At 50.3% G+C, this 22,470-nt stretch overlaps 1 protein-coding gene across 1 annotated transcript; it reads left to right on the forward strand.

Moving 5' to 3' along the window:
• The first annotated feature begins 15,448 nt into the window (after window positions 1–15,448).
• LOC136013371 (heat shock factor protein 5-like) lies at window positions 15,449–22,093 on the forward strand. Its single transcript, XM_065677130.1, has 6 exons — window positions 15,449–16,019; window positions 17,021–17,389; window positions 18,963–19,057; window positions 20,795–21,154; window positions 21,240–21,392; window positions 22,019–22,093. Exons 1-6 carry the CDS (start codon window positions 15,449–15,451, stop codon window positions 22,091–22,093), a joined length of 1,623 nt encoding a protein of 540 aa, XP_065533202.1.
• Window positions 22,094–22,470: the final 377 nt, after the last annotated feature.

The raw sequence follows: 22,470 nt of genomic DNA on the forward strand, positions 1-22,470 counted from the left end.
GGACATGAGGAGTTTGAGGAATCCCAATAGAGTTTTGGGGGCTCTGGGCATGTTTCAGGGTGTCCATTGGAAGTTGTCTGGGTGGTCTGGATTTTTTTTGAGGTGTTTCAGGGGTGTGCCTGGGTGTTATGGGGGTGTTTCAGAGTGGTCCATTAGAGCAGGTTGCTCCAAGCCCCGTCCAACCCGGCCTTGAGCACAGCCAGGGATGGGGCAGCCACAGCTGCTCTGTGGCCCTTCATAGCCTCATCATTGCAGGATCATACGAGAACAGAGGTTGAAGGGGACCGCAGGAAATCTCAAGCCCAACCTGTCAGAAACAGGCTCAGAACAAGCGGTTCAAAGCTCGATTCAGTCCCAGTTGGAAAACCCCAAGGTCAGAGACTGCACAGCCTCTCTGGGTGACCGCATGCAGCACTTGCCTGAGCCTATGGGAACAAGGTTCCCTTATGTCCTGGCTGAACCTCTCCTCTGCCACTATCCCCCATTGCCTTTCGTCCTCCCACCAGGCACCAGAGTGAGGAGCCTGGCACATTCCATCATCTTTCCCATCCCTTTTGGTGGGCTACATCTCTGTACACAGGTATGATGTTTTTCACCTGGATTAGGGTTCATTATTCTGAGTCCTTGCTTTTGAGTGTGATTCCCAAAGAAGCTGGTATTTACCCGTAGATTCCAGGATATTTTGTAGGGGATAGGTACGCCAATTAAGGAGATCTCACATTTAGGCAGTTGAGTACAGACCCAACACTCGCTTTTGTTAAGAGCACTGGTTACATTTTGCACTAATGTCAAATACGAGTTCTGATCCCATGCCCTTCTGTTCACAGTCATATAAATCCAAATCATGATTGACACAGTATCGCACGTGTAGGTCTTGAAGGCTCGACACACCAACAGTGCTCCCTCAACGCCTTTCACATCTGGGACACCCATTCTGCACCAGGACATCATGCTCAGCTCCACGATACCTTAAAAACTAGGGCAATGGTTAAGGCTAGGATTCAGAGAGCCACAAAGCCAACAGCTCCAGAGATACTGGGGCTGCCAAAGGCACGCCAAAGGGAGCATGGCACTGCCCCAACATTGCTCCTTCAACGCCTTTCACATCTGGGACACCCATTCTTCTGTAGGACGACAGGCTCAGCTCCAAGATGCCTTAAAAATTAAGGTAATCTTTATAGTCAGGATTCAGAGAGCTGCAATGCCTACAGGTCTAGGGGTCATCGTGCAACAAGGATAAATAAATTCTGTTTACCTCACTGCGCAGCACTGTGAGGTCCACGTAGGCTCTCAGTGGTATTAGTACTGCTGGTCTTGCTTTTGCCTTTGACCTCTTCACCTAGGGTATTCCATTTCCCTCCTTCACAGGAATCATAAATAGCCACTGTTCTGTATGCAGAAGGGCTCTTTATTTCTCTGGCACTGCAGCTTCCAAGTCTGCAAACAACCAGATGGAGGCAACCTCCACTAACCCAAGAATATACCCAGGTAGTCCTGCGAGATACATACATGGCAAAAGACCATCCTAGTAAAACAGAAAAGGAGGAATGGTGTTTCTGTTTCCGCCTGCCAAAGCAGCAGACCTGTACTATAACTACACAAAGACAAATGCAGCAAGTGGGATGTATGAACACTTACGTTTCCAGCTCAAATACCAACAGTTTTAGGCACGCTGCCGAAGTTAGTGCACGTGTCCAACCTTTCTGGCTCAGACCACTAAATAAATTTCACCCCACTCTGCTGATACGTGTGCTGAAACACAGGAGAAAAACAAGCAGCAGAACATCTGAGGCCAAGCACGTCACAAACCTTAAGGTAATGCCCGAATGGCTGCAGGTTAGAGAGACGTTAAGAGGGAACAAAGTGTCCCTTGCGTCCATCCTACAGAAGAGCTTGGTGCAGCCTGCAAGTCTCAGGAGAAGCTGTTTCTGTCTCAGCTGTTCATCAAAGAGCTGAGTGCCCCAGCTTTCTCAGCCTGTCTTCATCCGGAAGGTGCTCCAGTTTGGCAGCTGGTGTCCATGCTGGCACAGGCAGATATAAATAACAGAGCTTGAAAAACAGGAGCACTTTTCATTTGTTTGGTTGCTGTTTTCTATTTATGGCTTTGAAACGTTAGAAGAATTCCTGCTCTAAAGAGTCACCCTCAGATTCCCAAGTGGCAGGCCGCCTTTGGCCAGGTCGGACTGTCCCCGATGGCAGCACAGTTGCTGTGCGTGCTGCCAGGTGAGCCGTAGGCAAGGCCTGATGCTTCCTGGGTGTCGTTTGCTTCCTAGACCCCCACGAGCCGGAAGGTGGAGCCTGTAAGCGGGGCTGCTTCTGGAGGAGTTTGGGAGCTGTTTTCTTGGGAAGCAAAGAGGGCCATGAAAGGAGGATTTATAGAGATGGAGTTAGAGACGGGTAATTAAGTGGGGATATCCATGTTCCTAGCACTGTTTCAGGTGGCACCTTGTGTAAAAGAAGCCCAGCTCCTGGGTTCTGTCCTAACACATGACGCTTAGGAGCTGGCTCTGGACATTTGCACTTAGGGAGCTAGTATCTTGGTCACCGGAGAGTTGTGTCCAGTGAGGCTTTAGAGAGATGGAGTTTTAGGTGTGTAAGTAAGGGAGGATATCCATGTTGGAGGCACGGTTCCAGAGGGCTCCCTACATAGAACGTGTCCAGCTACTAGTTTTTCTGCTAACTCATTAGGCTTAGGAGTAGGGTTTGCACATTGGCACGTAGGAAACCGGTGTCTCGGTCACTGGAGAGTTGTGTCCAGTGAGGCTTTAGAGAGATGGAGTTTTAGGTGTGTAAGTAAGGGAGGATATCCATGTTGGAGGCACTATTCCAAGAGCAACCTGTGTAGAACATGCCCAGCTCCTGGTTTTTCTGCTAACTCATTAGGCTTAGGAGTAGGGTTTGCACATTGGCACGTAGGAAACCGGTGTCTCGGTCACTGGAGAGTGGTGTCCAGTGAGGCTTTAGAGAGATGGAGTTTTAGGTGTGTAAGTAAGGGAGGATATCCATGTTGGAGGCACGGTTCCAGAGGGCTCCCTACATAGAACGTGTCCAGCTACTAGTTTTTCTGCTAACTCATTAGGCTTAGGAGTAGGGTTTGCACATTGGCACGTAGGAAACCGGTGTCTCGGTCACTGGAGAGTTGTGTCCAGTGAGGCTTTAGAGAGATGGAGTTTTAGGTGTGTAAGTAAGGGAGGATATCCATGTTGGAGGCACTATTCCAAGAGCAACCTGTGTAGAACATGCCCAGCTCCTGGTTTTTCTGCTAACTCATTAGGCTTAGGAGTAGGGTTTGCACATTGGCACGTAGGAAACCGGTGTCTCGGTCACTGGAGAGTGGTGTCCAGTGAGGCTATACAGGGATGGAGTTTTAGATGGGTAAATAAGTGAGGATATCCATGTTGGACGCATTTTTCTAGAAAGACCCATATGTAGCATATGCCCAGCTCCTGGTTTCTGTCCTAGCACATTAGGCTTAGGATGAAGGTCTGGATATTCGCTCTTACGGAGCTGGTATCTCAGTCACGGGATAGTGGTGTCTGGTGATGCTTTACAGGGGTGGAGTCTGAGGTGGGTAAATAAGTAAGGGTAAGTGAGGATATCCATGTTGGAGGCACTGTTCCAGAGGGCTCCCTACATAGGACGTGTCCAGCTACTTTTTTCTGTCCTAACACAGTAGGCTTAGGAGCAGGGTCTGGACACTGGCACTTAGGGAGCTGATTTCTCGGTCACCCACGAGTGGTGTCTACTCAGGCTTTACGGAGATGGAGAGTGAGGTGGGTAAGTAAGTGAGGATACAGATGTTGGTACCGCTGTTCTGGAGGGATCCCTCTGTAGAACATGGCCAGCTATATCTTTCTCTTCTAACTCATTAGGCTTAGGAGTACGGTTTGCACACTTGCACGTAGGAAACTGGTGTCTTGGTCACCGGAGAGTGGTGTCCAGTGAGACTATACAGGGATGGAGATTTAGATGTGCAAGTAAGTGAGGATATCCATGTTTGGAGGTACTGTTCCAGAGGGCTATAAAGGGGACTGGTTCATTGGAGTGGTAACAATAATATTGAGGGTTTATTCCTTTGGCAAAAATCTCCCACCACTCATGGGATTCCCAAATAATTTCTTGTTTTAGACTCTAATTGTTTTAATTTCCACTCAGTGAGAGTTCTTTGGATTTTCCAACACTGTGTGCAAACTGCTATTGGAGGGCATCCACATTTACAGTGTGTCCACCATTTATCCTGACATACCTTACACCTAAAACAAGCAAATGGATAACAATTGCAATTCAAATTATTACACCTAATTCGTATATCTAGAGTACATACATTATTTACATCAGTATATCTTCTATATTCACTATTGTGTGGTTGCATAAGTTTAGCAATTTCCTTCAGCACAGTTTGTGTGCTTCCATATATAATAGATGAAAAGAGAACAAAATACAGCCAATATAAACAGCAATACACACTTTATACCAAAAGGTAATGTGGCAAAATAATCATAAAGTTTCTATCATTACGTTATCTTTTCAAGATTATCTTGGTGTCACCTGGAGTACTGATTACTTTCCAGTGGGGTCTCGTCACTGGGCCTTTAATGCGACTGGCTCCAATATTTTTCTGGCCATTAAACAAATAATGTCCCAAATATTTCACTTTTTCCTCCACAAATTGTAACTTTTCTTGTGACACCCGTAGGCCCTTTTGTGCAAGAAAGTTTAGAAATCGAATGCTTTCTTTTCTTACATCCTCCTTATTATTCCCTGCTATGAGCAGATCATCTACATACTGTAACAGCACGTTCTCCTTTTGTACCTGGTATTCTTTTAAGAGCTCTTCCAGGTATGTTTGTAGCCCATATCCCTGGGAATACCTGATCCAGTATATTTTCAATCTGACTTCTCCCTCGACATGATTAGTGATCAAAATTAAGCTTTTAACATCTCTATATACTGTTGGTCCTTTACTTTCAAAGTGATTTCGCCTCCTTTGAAAGTAATGGTTGCTCCCAAGTGTTCTAACAAATCTCTCCCCAAAAGAGCTTTTGTGGAGTTAGGCATATACAAAAACTTATGGATGCCCCATTGTTTTCCCAATTGATATTTTAGTAGTTTACAAAAATAAGCCTTTTCACCTTGGCCAGTCGCCCCTTTTATCATCATATAATCATCCCCAAAGGTATTAAAGCTTTGTTTAAAACTGAATGCATTGCACCTGTATCAACCAAAAATTCCATTATAACCAGTGGATCTGCTCGGGAAGATTCCCCTGGTCCTGTCAGCCTAGTTCCAATTCAGTCACCCGAGCCACCCCATGGCACTCCCACTAGGGTAGTCTCACTCCCAGCGTCCAAACTCCTCATAGCACTCACACCGATCCAGTTCCACAGAAGAGGAGGTTACTCCCCCACTTCTGTCCGACATTCGTCCTCCACCAGTTTTAAAGCAACCAGCGCAGCCGTGGCTGTAGCACGACCCAGCTTTTTCTTTTCTACCTATTTCCAATTCCTATACACTCTCCATGCTTCCTCCTTCACTCCCATTCACATTTATTCATCAACCGTTCAATCCCGTCTGTCAACATGTCTGTCTGCCTGCCCCAGCACCCATCTCATACTCAAACACAGGAACTGCGGGAGCTCCCCTCCTTTCCCCTTTGGTTTTCCCTTTTTTTTTTTTTTTTATTTATTATTTTTCACAGGTGCTCACTCTGCTCTGCAGGGGTTACAGATGCCCGCCTCTGCAACAGCACTTCTGGTTTAACCCTTTCTTAACCCTGAATGTGAATGTGCTGCTTGTTGCCAGTGACAGCAATTTCCTCCTCCTTATCAATACCTGATAGGACAGAGGCAGAGGGTGCTCCTCTCGGAGGTACCTGTGATATATAATTTTCTTGATGACTGTCCCAATATCACAGGCTGAACAACATCTCTCCAGCTTAGCTTTCTGTTTTTCCCTGTCCTTTTCCAAAACCAAAATTAGGGATCTGGCAGAGTTATATTAATTTCACATTCTGTCTGCCACTCCAGATGCTTTCTTAAAGTGAAACATATCTGCATACATTACTTCATTGCATTTTCTTGGCCACCTCAAAACCAACATAAATTGTAAAAAAAATGCATTAGAATTCAGAGTTCCATTTTTAGGCCATTTTTCCTGATTTTCCAAAGTTTATAAAGGCCACCATTGATTACAATATTTTACCAATGTTTTCTTGTTTACCGAGCCCCCAGAAGAACCTCCCAGTTCTTTCCAATGTGCCAAAATGTAACCCAATGGGCTTTTCTTCACAATTCCCTTGTTTTGACCGGCTCCCATTTCAAACAATCTCTTACAAATCTCTATAGCTTCTCTTTCCCAGTGCTCTGCAAATGCACTTAAAATATGAGAGCACCTACACACAAGTTTTATGATACTCTCAGGGGATTCAGTAAGATAGTATCTCTGGGCTCTGCAGATCAACTCCCCTGTCATTAGAACATAGTTTCAGTTCCAGCAAAATTTACACTGCCCTAGTATCCACAGCAGGTTCCACTGTTCAAAACTTATTATGCACTCATATGTCAGGTTACGAAGGTTTTCCTAATATCCCCCGTTGATTGTCTCAAAAAGAGAGACGTTGTATTCCCATTTTTTTTTTCCCTTTGTAACCACATCTTCTCAAATTTTCTTTGATACCTTTTATAAACCCTTTCTCAGTTTTCCATTCTAACTTCCCGGAAGTCCGCCAGGATTTTGTGGCTTTTCTCCACAAAGTAATCTTTTATTTCTGGTCACCGATTAGATAATTATAATTTTCTACCTGGCAGTGTTTTGTAAGACACCCCGAGCAGTATCTGCCCCACCGCTGTCCTGAGTAGCAATATCCACGTGAAATGCCACCCGTCACATACAGTTACACTCCTACAAGGCACATACTCTCACAGGGCATATAGGAAACTCCCTTGCCCTTGTATTTCGTAAAATTATCCACTGCGGGAGGGGTAGCCGGACCTTCCCCCGCTTTCTAAGCTGCTTGATGGTTATACACAGACAAGACACAGGACAGAAAAACATAAACGCTTCGTCCGTCTCCGGCCGCTCCCCTCGCGGAGACACGGAACCGCGGATTAGGACTCCACACTCGCTTCGTAGCTACGCTACGTCTCAGTCACACAGAAACACATGGGATCCCACACACTCACGCTATGGTTCCGCTTACGCTTCTCCTGCTTCCTACACGGTCATTAGCAGGTCCGCCCTGGCTCCAAAACTTGGGATGCAGCGAAAACCCGGGCTCGCCCGATCCGCCTCCAGGATCGCTTGCAGCCGCGCTATCGGTCGACGAGCCCCCAGCTTGCAAGCCCTACCTGCCACGGGGAACTCCGCTGTGCGCCAGACGTCTCTGCACGCCTTACCAGCAGCCCCGGGCCACGCGTACGCCCTACAGGCCCCCCAAAGTACCTAAATTCCAAGCATACCGCCTCTCCGCAGCCGGCGCAGGTCGCTGTCTGTCCCCGCAGTGAGCGGATGAGAAGCGGAGCTCCTCCAGGCAAGCGGCCTGGGGGGGGGCTTAGGATATCCGCTCCTCACCCGATCCTGCAGCCGAACAGAGGCCTCCTGGCTGGCTCGCCAAATTGATATGCAGATTGACTCCACAACTCGTTCAAGTTGTAAAGTAGGTATGCTTTATTCAGCGCTGAGGTGCATGGGGATCATTCCTCCAAAGTATGCACACCCAGGGTCGTTTTTCCTTTACATTTATTCCCTTACGCCTATACATATTTAGTATCTGTCCCCGCTTCATATTATACCTTCTTTTTCTTTTGTTTAGTTTTTATCTCATTCAGCCGGTAAAGTCTAGCTCCCGGTCTTTTTAGCCACACTTCCGCATATTGACTCTCCTCAGGGTTAAGGGGTTTTTTTATTATTAACCCAGAGGTTTAATTGCTGTCTTACCCAATCTTCTTCTGACCCATAGACTGGCAAAAAAAAAAAAAAAAAAAAAATTTTTTAAAATCTTCTTCCCTCCCCATATCTTAGTACAATATTCTATCATTTTTTGCTTATCTTTCCCTAGGGTTCCAGGGAAATATCTCCAACTGTCTAAGATATATGCCAGAGGGGTATTCCTAGGTACAATGGGTACCCTTCCCATGGGAGTCGAAGGCTTGCTGCCCTTCGCCCCCATCTTCTGGAATATCTCCGAACACACACTCACTCGCTCCCCCTTGTTCCTGGCCCAGTCCCTCGCGGGAGATGGGAACCGCAGTACTTAAGGGTCCACACTCGCTTGGTTCAGTATATCGAACCTCTCATTCGTTATATTCCAGGAAACCCAATCCCGCCCGAACGGTAAACCCGCGAACAACTCTGCCGTGAACAATCACTCTGCAGATCTGCCCTGAACAATTTCACGCTGCAGACCTGCCGTGAACAATCTCACTCTGCAGACCTGCCGTGAACAATCACTCTGCAGACCTGCCGTGAACAACCTCACTCTGCAGACCTGCCGTGAACAACCTCACTCTGCAGATCTGCCGTGAACAACCTCACTCTGCAGACCTGCCGTGAACAACCTCACTCTGCAGATCTGCCGTGAACAATCTCACTCTGCAGACCTGCCGTGAACAATCTCACTCTGCAGACCTGCCGTGAACAATCTCACTCTGCAGATCTGCCGTGAACAATCTCACTCTGCAGATCTGCCGTGAACAATCTCACTCTGCAGATCTGCCGTGAACAATCTCACTCTGCAGACCTGCCGTGAACAACCTCACTCTGCAGACCTGCCGTGAACAATCTCACTCTGCAGACCTGCCGTGAACAACCTCACTCTGCAGACCTGCCGTGAACAATCTCACTCTGCAGACCTGCCGTGAACAATCTCACTCTGCAGACCTGCCGTGAACAATCTCACTCTGCAGACCTCCGCCGCGAACTATTTCGCTCTGCGGAAAATTTCGCAATATACTTACGCGTCCTGCGTCTTCGTCCGGACTCCCGTGCACAGAATTTTTATGGGATTTTACCGGTTTCTCCTTTGCTCATTATTCTAGAATTTAGGTTCGTCGGTAAGGTTGAGGTAAGCTGTTGGTCGCGGGGCCGCGAAATGTCGTGGGGCGCCTCCCCGGAGGACCAAAGCCCACCATTCCTTATCCGAGTCACGGCACCAGAAATTGTTATAAATTGAGACCACAACGGATCATAATCCAATTAAAATTTTATTAATTATAGCAAGTAGAATATGAGCAAAGACAGCGCTGGACGACAGGGGAGTCTGCGCTCCGCCAACTGCCGTGTTAAGTATTTCAAACAGCCCCTTTTTATACATCTTTACTTCTTTGTTCATGAAATAGTGGAAGTACTCTGCGCATGCTTCAGTTGTTGTTAGGGGGTAGTTTCCTGCCTCCTGGTGATCGATGAGACCAAGGTGAGAAGTCTTCCTCCTTTGATCCTTCACCCATATGTCTTTGCAGGGAGTTGTTAGTCTTATCTCTGCCAGTTCCTGGGACATCTTGCGGCTATCTTATCTTGGCCAGCTGTGTTTTATCTCTGTCAGTTCCTTTACATTTGGCTTAACATATATCTTAATAAACAATACACTAGTCTATAGTTTCTCACATGTTCTAACTCATTAGGCTTAGGAGTAGGGTCTGCACATTGGCATTTTGGGAGCTCGTTTCTCGGTCACTGGACAGTGGTGTCCAGTGGGGCATTACGGAGATGGAGATTTAGGTGGGTAAGTGAGGATATCCACGTTGGTGGCACTGTTCCAGAGGGCTCCCTGTGAAGGACGGGTCCAGCTCCTGGTTTCTGTTCTAACACATGAGGCTCAGAAGAAGGGTTTGGACATTTGCCCTTAGGGAGCTGGTGTCTCGGTCACCAGAAACTGGCGTCCAATGAGGCTTTAGAGAGATGGAGTTTTACATTAAGTAAGTGAGAATATCCATGTTGGAGGGGCTGTTCTGGAAGGCACCATATGTTGGACATGCCCAGCTCCTAGTTTCTGTCCTAGGAGATTAATGAGGCTTAGGAGCCGGTTCTGGACATTGGCACTTAGGGAGCTGGTGTCTCGACTACTGGAGTGTGGTGTCCAGCGAGGCCTTACAGGATTTTAGGTGCGTAAGTAAGCGGGGATATCCACGTTCTTGGCACTGTTCCGCAGGACACACTGTTTATAACATGTCCAGCTGTTTGTTACTGTGCTAGCACATGGGGCTCAGGAGCAGGATCTGGATATTCACACTTGGGGAGCTGCCGTCTCCATTACTGGAGAGCGGTGTCCTGTGAGGCTTCACAGAGATGGACCTGTAGCTGTGTAAGTGAGTGGGAATATCCAAGTTGGCGGCACTGTTTTGGAGGGCGCTGTGTGCAGGACACGCCCAGCTATCTGGGTCTGAACTAACACCTTAGATGTAGGAGCAGCACCTGGACATTCACACTTGCGGAGCTTGCTCCTACGGGCCTGAGCGCGCACTCCGTACAGGCAGGACGCAGGTGCACTCGTATGTGGCTAAGCAAGGGTGCATTGCCACGTTGGTGGCTCCGCTCCGGGGGCTCCCTGTGCAGGGCATGGGCAGCTCGAGCTTCCTGTCCCGGCACATCACGGCCCGCGTCGCCCGCGCCCCGCAGGCCTCTCCGCCGCGCACGGCCATTGGCCGCCGGTTCCCTCCGCGTCGCCGAGGGACGCCTGCCATTGGCCGCGGCGGGCCGGGGTTGCCGGGGCGACGCTGACCGGCGCCTGCGCGCGCAGCGGGGCCGCCTGAGCCGCGCCGCCGCTGGGGAGGGAGCGCGGGGGCCGTGAGGCGAGCGCGGAAAGAGCGCGGAGGAAGCGGCTCGCTGCCAGCCCGGGCGTGTGCGTGCCGGGGCCGGGAGGTGCGGGGCAGGGGCTCGGCAGCGCCTGTCCTGCCCGAGGGACGCTGCCGGGTGTGCGCGGCTGCCCGCGGTGCGGTCCCGGGACACTTCAGTTCTGTACCTGGGACAAGCGACGCTCGCTCCCGCTGCCCGTGCGAGGCTTCAGCGAGGTGCCGCAGGTGCTGCAGAGCAAGGCGCTGCCGTGTATCCCACAGGATAGCGCGGGGCTCTGGCCGGTGGAGTTCCCTGTGGTGTTGATCTCGCACACGGATCCGCCTCCCGGGCTGTGGATGTGCAGGGACCGGACCGGGTGGGTTTTTCCCCGTGGCAGTCGCTGTCAGCAAACTGGGAGCTATTTCTGCGAGGCAGGCTCGGAATAAAGCAGCCTGTGCCTTGCTCAGTGCGGTGGGTTAGACTGGGAGAAGGTTCCGTGCTCAAAGCAGGAGCAGCTTCAGAAGAGCTGGGCCGTGCAGCTGAGGGAGCGTGCCTTTGTCCTTGGTGGGCAGCGAAGCACCACACGGCTGCTCCCTGGGTTCCCCTCGCTCCTGCTGCGGTAGGGGATGGAGGAATAAAGCAAGGAAGAGTGTGTGTGTGGAGGTGCGCGTCAAGATTAAAGAGGAAAAGGGTCTGAGAAGTGCAAGAAGTGAAGAAAATGCCACAAGTGAGGCAGAGGCGGCCGCTGCCACCTCCTGTGGGTAGGCTGATGCCAGTCTCTGAGCTGAAGGGAATCGAGGGCGTTTAAACAGGGGGTTTAAACAAAAACAGGGGGTTTATCCAGTTCACAAAAATCCGTTTCACAACTCATTAGAGCAACAGCAGGGAGTGCCGGATTGGACCTCTGTCCCTCCTCCCACATCGTAGTAGCACCAGAAATGGGAATACAGGCAATACCTACTGGTATCTATGGACCCTTGCCAAAGGGAGTTTGTGGGTTAATTTTGGGCAGAAGTGGATTAACCATGAAAGGTCTGAGAATTGCACCTGGTCTAATTGATTCTGACTATTGTGGAGAAATGAAAGTTATGATGTATACTGAAACATCTATTTTCAATTTTGTAGAAGGCACAAAAATAGCCCAGTTATTGCTCTTACCGTTTGTGTCATCAGTGGGTCACTCTCATGCCAGAATCAGAGGAACGTCTGGATTTGGGTCTTCTGACGCCTATTTCGTCCAGCCAATTGGCCAAGACAGGCCTGAACTCCGCCTTATAATAGAAGGTAAGGAGTTTATAGGCCTATTAGACACAGGGGCAGATGTCACTGTAATGTCCCATGATCAATGGCCTGACAATTGGCCTTTACAGCCAGCTTTAACTCAATTGAAAGGAATAGGCACTGCTGACATCCCCCTTCAAAGCACTGCTATTTTGCATTGGAAAGATTCGGAAGGGCATCAAGGAACAATTCAACCTTATGTCCTTCAGAACTTGCCTTTAAACTTATGGGGACGAGATGTACTGTCTCAGATGGGAGCTTATCTTTATAGTCCTAGCCCCCAAGTTGCCAATATTTTGAGCAGACAAGGATACTTAGGGAAGGGGCTTGGGAAACATTCCCAGGGAATGCTCGAACCCCTTTCAGCAGGCACAATTCAAAATGTATGCTGATAAAATCCTCTGGAAATCTGATGATCCTGTATGGGTCGACCAATGGCCATTAACAGAGATTAAACTTCAAGCAGCAAAGGAATTAGTCCAAGAACAGCTTTCTTTAGGACATATTGAACCCTCCACATCCCCGTGGAATTCCCCTATTTTTGTTATCAAAAAGAAATCTGGAAAATGGAGGTTGCTACAAGACCTCCGAGAAGTAAATAAAACTATGCATTCTATGGGGGCCTTACAACCTGGCCTACCAAGTCCAATGTTTATCCCTCAGCATTACGATAAGATAATTATAGATTTGAAGGATTGTTTTTATACCATTAGATTGGATCCTTCGGATAAACATCGCTTTGCCTTTAGTCTTCCATCAGTTAATTTTAATGAACCTATGGAAAGGTATCAATGGAAAGTGCTTCCTCAAGGAATGGCCAATAGTCCAACTTTATGTCAAAAATTTGTCCACAATAGTATCAAAACAACTAGACAACAATTTCCTTCTCTTTTATGCATTCATTATATGGATGATATTCTATTGGCGGCAGACAATATTGAATTGTTAAATTCAGCGTATTCTCATTTAGAGACCCAATTAGTAAACAATGGATTAAAAATAGCTCAAGAAAAGGTGCAAGCACCTAGCCTTTTACCTATTTAGCATTTCAATTATATCCTAAACGTTTTATTCCTCAGAAATTAGCGCTTTCTGTATCTAATTTGCGTACTTTAAACGATTTTCAGAAGCTTTTAGGCGATATCAATTGTTTACGTCCCTTTTTGAAACTTACGACACATGACCTTAGTCCTTTGTTCAAAATCTTGGAAGGGGATCCTAATCCTACCTCAATCTTGTGGGGGAGGAAAAGTGTGGGGGGGCGGGGAAAGTGGAAGAGAGGAGAAAAAGATGGGGGGAAAAAATGGAAAAAAAAACACCCCACCAACTGGGCAGAGAGAAAAAAGTGGAGGCAGGGGAAAAGTGTGTGTGTGTTTGAGCTGTGGGGTTAAAAAATGTGGACCAAAAAAATTGCGGAAAAAAAATCCAGGAAAAAAGAGGAATCAGGAAAAAAGAAAAAAATAAACCAAACCCAACCCACCAAAAACCGCACCCAAAGCCCCACACCAACCTGGGGAGAAAAATACAGACAAAAAAAAGGGGGGGGGGGAAGGGGAGGCAAATAAAAACCCACTCAAAACCATCAATTAAAACAACTTCCCCAAAAAACAAATGAAACCCCTGGCGGGTGGGGGGAGGGCAAAAAAAGGGGGGTGTCAAAAAAACCTCATCCTCATGGGGAAAAACCAGCCAACCAATGGGAAAAAAAGGGTGGGGGAAAAAAGGGAGGGGGGACACACACACAAGGGAGAAAAGTGGAAGGGGGGGAAGTGTGGGGAAAACCCCCACCAACCAGAAGGGAAGACATGGGTGGGGAAACAAGTGGGGAGGGAAGTGTGTGTGTGGGAAGCCATAGGAAAAGAACCCTACCGACTTGGGGGGGAAACAGTGGGAGGGAGAAACGGGGAGGGAGGAAAATGCGGGGGCGGAAGGGGGGGAGCATGCAACAAAAAACACCATGGAAAAAGCTCCAGCAAAATTAAAAACCCCATCCAAATAAAGAAAAAAACAAAACAACACAAACCAACAACAACTCACCCCAAAACACCAGCAAAAAAACCCCAGCCCACCTCCAAAAAAAAAAAAAAAAAAAAAAAAAGGGAAAAATCCCCAAACAACGCTGGAGGGAGAGGGAGAAAAAGGAGAGAATCCTGTGAGGAAAAAAGAAGTGTGTATGGACTTTACACAAATGCAGTTTTAGGTCGGTAAGGAAGTGAGAATTTCCATATTGGCAGCACCGTTCCAGAGGGCACAATGCATAGGATATGCCTAGCTCCTCGTTTCTGCCCTAAGACATGAGGCTTAGGAGCAAGGTCTAGACCTCGCACATAGGGGCCTGGTTTATGGGGCGTCTGAGAGTGCTGCCCTGTGTGGTCGGACAGAGGTGTAGGTTTAGGTGGCTAAGCAAAGGTGGATTGCCATGTTGGTGTCACTGTTGCTGAAGGCACCATGTTTACGTGATGCCCAGCACCAGCTTTCTGTTTCTTAGTATATTCTTCACATCAGGATTTGGACGTTCAAACTTTGAGAGCTGTTTTAGTGGATCAACAGAGAGTGCTGTTCAGTGAGGCTTTAGGATGGAGTTTTAGGTGTGTATGTAAGTGAGGATATCCATGCTGGGGGCACTGTTCCGGACCGTATGGAGCACGTGCAGTTCTTTCTTTTCTGAAACATTAGCCTTAGGAGCAGGATCTAGACAGTCACACTTCGGAGCTTGGTTCTGTGGCACTTGAGAGAGCACTCCATGTAGGCAGTACACATGCAATCCTATGTGGTTAAGCAAGAGTGGATTCCCATGTTGGGAGCATTGTCCTGCCGGTCTCCCTGTGTAGGTGCTGCTCAGGAGCTGCGTTCTGTGCTGGCGCTACGTGCTTGGGAACAGCGGCTGGATGTTCGCACTGTGGAGCCGAGCTCCAGCCCAGCAGAGTGATGCAGCAGAGGGTCAGTACGGCAGTGGTGCTTAAGGTGGCAAGGCAAGGGCGGATTACCGTGCTGGGGGCACCTTTCCGGAGGTCTCCATGTGGAGGAATTCGGTTGATTTTTCCGTAAATGCTCATAAAGCCCACTGGATTATTTGTGGTGGTCTTCAGCTGCAGAATGAGCAGTGAGAAGAGTGGGAGCAGTGCGCTCGCAAGTGGGCTTTGTTCCCCTTAGCAGGCACCAGAAGGTTCTCTGAAGCGGCTGATTGCTGTGGGACAGTCGGGCTCGGAGGGGAAGGTGTGCAGGGAGCCGGGTTCACTCTGCTGTGTTTTCCGGAGAGGGAAAGCATGAGTTGAGTCTGGCTTTGCTTCGGGAAGAAAGCAGCTTTGGTTCTGTCGGAGCGCTGCGGTCTGCTGATGTCCAGCGGGCAGCGCGGGCTGAAGCCGGCCGCGGGCCGGTGTCGCTCCCCCGGCGCGGGCCGATGGGGCCGGGCGGTGCCCGGCGGCCGGTGGAGCGCGAGCGGCCGGGGCGTCCGTTGTCGGGGAGCGCCATGGAGGGCCAGCGGCTGCCCGGCGCTGTCAACCCCAGCCACTTCCCGGCCAAGCTCTGGCAGCTGGTGAACAGCCCGCGCTGCGGCTCCGTGCGCTGGGATGCCCGTGGCGAGGGGCTGCTCATCGACCGGCGGCTCTTCGAGCGGGAGCTGCTGGGCGCGGAGCCGGCCGGCGAGGGGGCGGCGCTGGGCGCCGGCCTCTTCAAAACCAGGAACTTCGCCAGCTTCATCCGGCAGCTGAACCTGTACGGGTTCCGCAAGCTGGGGCCGGGGCCCGGGCCCCTGCGGGACCCGGCGGGGGGCGACGGCGGCGGCTCCGCCGGGCCGCTGCTGCACTTCCACAGCCCCCATTTCCGCCGCGACCGCCCCGAGCTCCTCGTGCGCCTCAAGCGCCTGACGAGGGCCAACAAGGCGAAGCTGGCGGCCGGCCCGGAGCTGCCCAGCCGCCCGCCCCAGCGCTCCCAGCGCCCGCCCTCGACGCTCGGCGAGGCTGCCAGGCCCGGTGAGCTGGGGTGGCCCCGGGCTGCGGGCCGAGAAGCGCTGGGGGCTGGGGGCTTCGTAGAGCGCCACCCCCGCAGGGAGCAGGGCTGCCGGACCTTGCTGCGGGAAAGCCGCTGCTGTTGGCGCAGGGAGATGTGCTGCCAGCAGGCACGGGGAGCGGGGCTCGCGTGTGCTTCAGTCTGCCCCTCGGCTGCAAGACGGCCTCTGTCGGGGGCTGCAGTGAGAGCCCCCTCACCCCGTCTCTGTGGAGCGGGCACGGCCCTGCCAGGTGAACGTTACTGCTCCTTGAGGGGTTGCTCCAAAAGCTGTCGTTAAATCTGCGTGAAGCGATGGGTAACGCTGTGAGGGCAGGTACCGCTTCGTGAAACAGTAACTGACTGAGAGAGGAAACCGGGGAAGATTAAAGGGAATGTCTTGGGAGTAACAAAACAGCAAAGTCTGAGCTTTTTGAGACTCAACTGCACCGGGTGAGCTACCTGAAAAAAGCTGGCTTTGGGTTTGTTTTCCTTGACAAACTGACGGACTTGTGATCAAGGGCTCTCAGAGGCACGTTTAGGATTTGGACGTTGCCCTTGCCCTGGCTGCCCGTGTGCTGTCATCACTGGAGCTTGGTAGAGCCGTGCTTCACGATTCCCCTTTTATTTCAACTCGCTGCCTGCTGTAACGCGCAGCACTTCCTAAATGACTTGTGCCCGTTTAGTCAGCTCCTGCCCGTTTTGGTTCATAATAGCACATTTCTAGGCAGCGATCCCTTGCTCCTGAGGGCTTCAGGAGACTGAATGCTCCAGAGATGTCCGTGTGTTGGCCCAGCACTGATGTTCCTGTGTGTTCAGGTGGTAGTGCTACAGCAGTTACTGTTAGAATAGAGCCTGTAGTTGGATTAAGAACATTGGAGCAAAGGTGGTCTTCCCAGGGAACGTTGTGGAGCCTTGGCTCCTCATCCTGCCTTTCAGGGCTAGTGAAAACTCCTTCCCTTAGTCCTTGTTTCCCTTTGTTTTGCAGGACTGGTGACTGCAGGACAGGCTCCTCAACCTTGCCGTCCACCCAGCTTCTTCCCCTACTCCAACAGAGCGGCCTCCTGCCTGTACCCCCCTGCTTTCCAGGCAGCGACTTCCCAGCAGCGCCCAGTCCCTTCCAGACCGTGGCAGGGTTCCGTTGGGTCGCTGCCAGGGCACGGGGCTTCCGCAGCTTTCCCAGGCCCAGGGGCTCCCTTTCCCGTCCTCCACCGCTGTTCCACCGAGGTCACGTACACGCTCCACACCGTGTGCTCGCTTCTGCCGCTTCAGCGAGGGGCTCCAGCTGCTGCTTCCCTTCCAGAACCCGGCAGCTGCGCGTCTCCAGGGCAGTGCTTGCCAGGCCCGGATCCAACACGTACGGCAAAAGTTCTCCCCTTGCTGCTCGAGAAGTTACCGCAAAGTGATGCATGAAATGGTTTTCCCCAGTGCTCTGTCACTGTGTGTGTACCTGACGTGCGTGCTTGCGCTGAGAAGTGTGTTCCCTGTCCGTTACTTGCTACCAGCCGGGGACAGAATGTGCTTTAGCTGCTCCTTTCTTCTGGCTCTGATGAGATGAACTGTATCAGAGACAGAAGAGCTTAGAAATGCCTTCTCTGCAATGAGCAGGGAAGGACAACAGTGTGTGGGTGAAGCAGGTGGGTGTGGAATCTTCATTCACCTGGAAGACTTGAAGTATTACAAATGAATTGGCCCCTTTCCCTTTGCCGGCCGAGCCCATCAGTGGGGCTTCCACAGGTGCAGTTTTTCTTGCTGTTAGATCAGGCACTGCTGCAGCTGGCAAAAACCCCCAAGAAAAGGTGTTGTGAGTGCAAACCATTCTTTTTGTGCACCATTCTTCACTTCAGACCCGTTCAGAACTGGTCACCAGTCTGGGCTGCTACACAGTTATGTTTGTTCTCCTCCCCTGGATGTACAGGCATTACAGCGCGTTTGATTCACGAGTTGCTTCCGCTATAAGCTCTACAAAGTGCAAGAGTTGTGCAATTTCTACTTTACTTGTAGCTTCTTACAGCCTGTGGTCTGGACATCATGTTTTACACTTGCCTCCTGTTTCACAAGCACTTTTTCCCTTTGGGTTCTTCCTTTTCCTCTCTTAGAAACTAGGCTCTTTGTACTGCGTGCTTGTTTCCTTAGGATGACTCCAGCAGGTTACAGCCCATCTCTCCTTTGCTCTCTTGCACTGCTTTTACAGTAGCCCTTTAAGTTTCTTTGGTGGATTTCTTGGGTTTGTCCACATCCTTCGGCGTTCCCAGGGAGTGAAGCCCAGGTATCCTTAGATTTTTGGCACTGCGCGGAACTGTAATATGTTTGCAGGTCACAGACTGTTCTTCTGAAAGATGCCCAGATTTCATCCTAAGTAAGGTTGCTGAGAATGAGCTTTTGAAGTAACAGGAGTCAGACACGTGCCTCGTGCTGCTGTGGAAGGATGTCCACTAGCTCGCTCCATGTTGTTTAGCTCTTGTGTATGTTGCTCCAAACTGGACAAGAGTTCACAGATTTCGTATGACAAAGGGCACTAGGTTTAGGTACTCAAATCCATATCGGTTATCGGTGCAACTGTCTCGTGAGGAATCCCGCGGAGGTGCCAGGCATGGCAAAGAAACGGGTCTGATCACGTGGCCGTCTCAAGTCACACACAGCCATATCAAAAAGGTGGTATTTAGATAGAGAAGAGTGAATACGAAGTTTCTGTGTGTGTGTGTGTTGGTTAATTCTACAACACGTATGTTTGATTTGTGTCTCCATACTTCAGAAGAAATATGTTTTAAGGTGGAGAGCTCAGTCTCTCAGTCAGTGGGGAGGTCATAATCCCATTCAGGAAGTTATCTTACGGAGTCGTTACTGCAGTGTTTAATGCAAGTAAGCAACAGAACCGTGCACACTGGGCACCGGTTCTGGCATCTGATCCCTGTGTTTGAATTTTGCAGGCACCCTGCAGTGTTTGCCCCCTGCCCAGGGAGGGCCTCTGACTGTCAGCGCCAGAGCTGCGGCTGCGGCGTCCACCGACTGCGGCTTTGTGCAGGTGAGTGCAGCGCACAGAGAGCAGGGGGAAGGGAGGAGACCCCGTGCATGGACCGCAGGGTTCTGGGCTTGCAGCAGGAAGGAGAGGACTTTGGGACTGGATCTGCTTTAGAAAGGGAAAGTAACGTGGTTTGCCAATGCCCATTTCAAAGCACCGCTTTGAAACATGAAAGGGGCAGTGCTGTAATGCAGGTAAGGTTTCAGGGCAGCGGCATAGTGGGTGTCCTCATCGGCGGAGGGTTTTTTCCCATAAAAGTGTTATGATTGACTTCACCATAATTCGCTTTACTTCCTGAGTCTCCGTTTGTCTTTGAAGAAAGCCCTTGCCTGCACAAAATGGGATTCTTTAATGTTATGATACTGGGAATCAGCTCCACTTCTGTGCCCCAGACAGCTTGTGGCAGTCCTGAGTTTCATTGGATGCATGAGAAGAACCAAGCTGACTTTTGGAATTGGCCCCAGCTCAGAGATACCCTATCTAGGAGAGCTCCAGTGCTTCCTGTCAAGGCTTTCTAGAATTCTGGTGGAAATTGCCCCTCATTGGGTGGCCTGGCTTATCCAGTAGCAAAAGAACCTCAGTAAAAATGCCAGGGCTTCCTTTCGCGGTCCAGCAGCATGGAGATGCTTTTTTTCCTCACAGGGGATAAGCAAAGCAGGGGATAAGCAAAGCAAGCTCTGCTGGTGTGTGCTGAAAAAGGGTTGACCTGTGCAAGCCTGATCGTCCAGTTTCTTGTCTTGCAAATACCGACCGTTTGAACTTTTTGTGTGTTTTTCTATTTTAATATGAGCTTACCCGACCTGGGGAGGTTATGGCCAGGGTAACGTTGCTGTGAGGCTAGAAATAGCCAACAGCCAGTCGTGCCATCGATAGGCTGGTGTTTGTTTTCCACACGGTGCATCTTTGTCCTCTCACTTCCATTGTGAGCTGCTTTTCCCTCCAGCACATGAGGATCAGTGTGAGTGATGGGAAGTCACAGTCACGTCAGTTCCGATGTCAGAAGCCTGAGATCAGTGTCTGGGATAGCACATGGTCCCAAAGGAGTCGTCAGGGGGTGGTGGTGTGTCTAGATTGAAAGGTAATAGAAATACACGGTCAAAAGGGTCTTCCTTGGAGAAGCAAGTCCCATGGAGTCAGAAGAGATGGACTGGTTACTTAACCAGTAAGTGGCCTGGTAGCTTCCTGGTTAACCGCTTCCTGGTTAGCGGTTGCTTGGATTGTGCAGCCGCAGCCAGGGAACTGCCAGTCAAAAGGTGCTGCTGCATCTGGGCAGAGGTTGGTGGAAGGTCCCCTGTGTGTGAGTAGCCCAAAGGCAAGCACGGGTGTAAGCCAGTGGTGCCAGGTCAGTGCCTGGCTGCCTCTGAGCAGGACAACAGGAGCAGTGTGCAGAAGGGATCAAAGGGGCTTGAGATTTCCGAGCCTTAGTGTAGCCTCGATCACTTCTCCGGGAGCAGGGTGGCAGGGGCTGTGCAGGTGGTACAGAAGACAGTGCTTTGGCTGTGGATCTCACTGAGCTCTGGCCAAGAATCAGTTTACCTCGTGTGTGCTCTGGGGCAGACACTTCCCCGAGGTCCTGCTGAGGGATGCAGCCAGCTGCAGCATTGGTCTTCCTGCCCTGCTTGTGTCCTCATCATCAGTAAGCACTTGCACGGTCCTCAGCAGCAGTAAAATCCGTCAGCCCTGACTGAAAATAGTTGTGATTTTTGGATCTAGCAATTCCCTGTATTTTGTTTCTCGCAGAGTCCTGACGTGCAGCCACCTTCTGCAGCTGAATGCCCGCCCTCTGATGGGGCACATCATGCATCTGAGGGCGAGGAGAAGTTGCCGGAATTCAGCTACGAAGATGTGTTGGAGATTTTCAATGAGATGTGTGCATCACGCAGCGCTGATGTAGTGACACCGGAGCCTGCGGAAAGCTGGGATGGAGAGCTGCTCGAAAGCTACCTCAATGCGGCCATAGAAAGCGCCGCTGCTGCTGAAACGGCGCAAGACTCTGTGACCACACAGGGAGCCCCTGAAGAACGGGGAGAAGGACTGGATCACACCCTAGCTCACCAGTCCGAAATGGCTGTTGTGGAAGCACTGTTCAGTGCAGAGCACGTAAGGGCTAAATGGAGGTAAAACTCCGAGGGAAACTATCGCGTGATCTTTGGGTTTATTTCATTTTTGGTGTGTTTTTTCAAAGGAGAATGCGAGTGTAGAATGTGGATCTCTGGCGGAAGAGAGAGAGCTGCCATCAGGAACCGAGGCGGCGAAGAATGCTGCAGAAGAGCCAGGATCCCCTGCAAAACATCAGTGCAGGAAGAGAAGACAGAGCTCACAGCAGGGTAAGTCCCTGGTAAGAGATCCTCCGTTTGTTAGAGGTGGCCAAGACAGCTGCTCTGAAACTCTTCCAGGAAGGGGAGATCACAAGAGCTGAGTTACTGTCTGCAGTGTAAGTACCTCACTGGGCCTTCAGTTCAACCATTACACTCGTACAGGCTCTTAGCGTACTTCCCGACAGGCTTCTATGGATAAGCTGGTGCTGAGGACTCCTGGGGGGAGAAGGGAATAAATTCTATCAGTCAGTAAAAGCTGAAGCTGCGGGAGTTGGGTCAGAGCCCTGCACGGCACAGTGCACAACACTGAGATGCAGGCTGCGGGTATGCTTGCTGGAGGGTGAGAGTGCCACAAAGGGAGCACTGATCAATGAGGTGACCCTTGAAGTAAGAGGGGAAAAGCCCCGCACGCTGCCGAAGTGAGTGCACGAGTCCAGCCTTTCTGGCTCAGCTCACTAAAGACGTTTCAGAGCAGCCTGCTGGTACGTGTGCTGAAACACAGGAGAAAAGCACCCTCAAGATTCCCAAGTGGCAGGCCGCCTTTGGCCAGGTCGGACTGTCCCCGATGGCAGCACAGTTGCTGTGCGTGCTGCCAGGTGAGCCGTAGGCAAGGCCTGATGCTTCCTGGGTGTCGTTTGCTTCCTAGACCCCCACGAGCCGGAAGGTGGAGCCTGTAAGCGGGGCTGCTTCTGGACGAAGACAGCGGAGTGAGGAGCGGTGAACACGTGGAGCAGCTGCCGGCTGGTTCCCTCCTGCGAGTGCGGCAGCAGCGCTGGGCACGGAACTGGGGCCTGGGTTCAGCGTCACGCCTCTTCTGTTTCCGGACATTGAAGTTGCTGATAGCTTTAGTCATCAATTTGTGTGTTACTGATGGCTTTAGTCATCAGCTTGTGTGTTATTGATAGCTTTATTCATCAATTTAGGTGTTATTGATAGCTTTATTCATAAATTTGTGTGGTGTTTATAGCTTTATTCCTAAATTTGTGTGGTGTTTATAGCTTTATTCATAAATTTGTATGGTATTTATAGCTTTATTGATAAATTTATGTTTTATTTACAGCTTTCTTCATAAATTTTGTATGTTATTGATAGCTGTAT

Source organism: Lathamus discolor, chromosome 4, assembly GCF_037157495.1.
Source record: "Lathamus discolor isolate bLatDis1 chromosome 4, bLatDis1.hap1, whole genome shotgun sequence".
NCBI classification, from domain to species: Eukaryota; Metazoa; Chordata; class Aves; order Psittaciformes; family Psittacidae; genus Lathamus; species Lathamus discolor.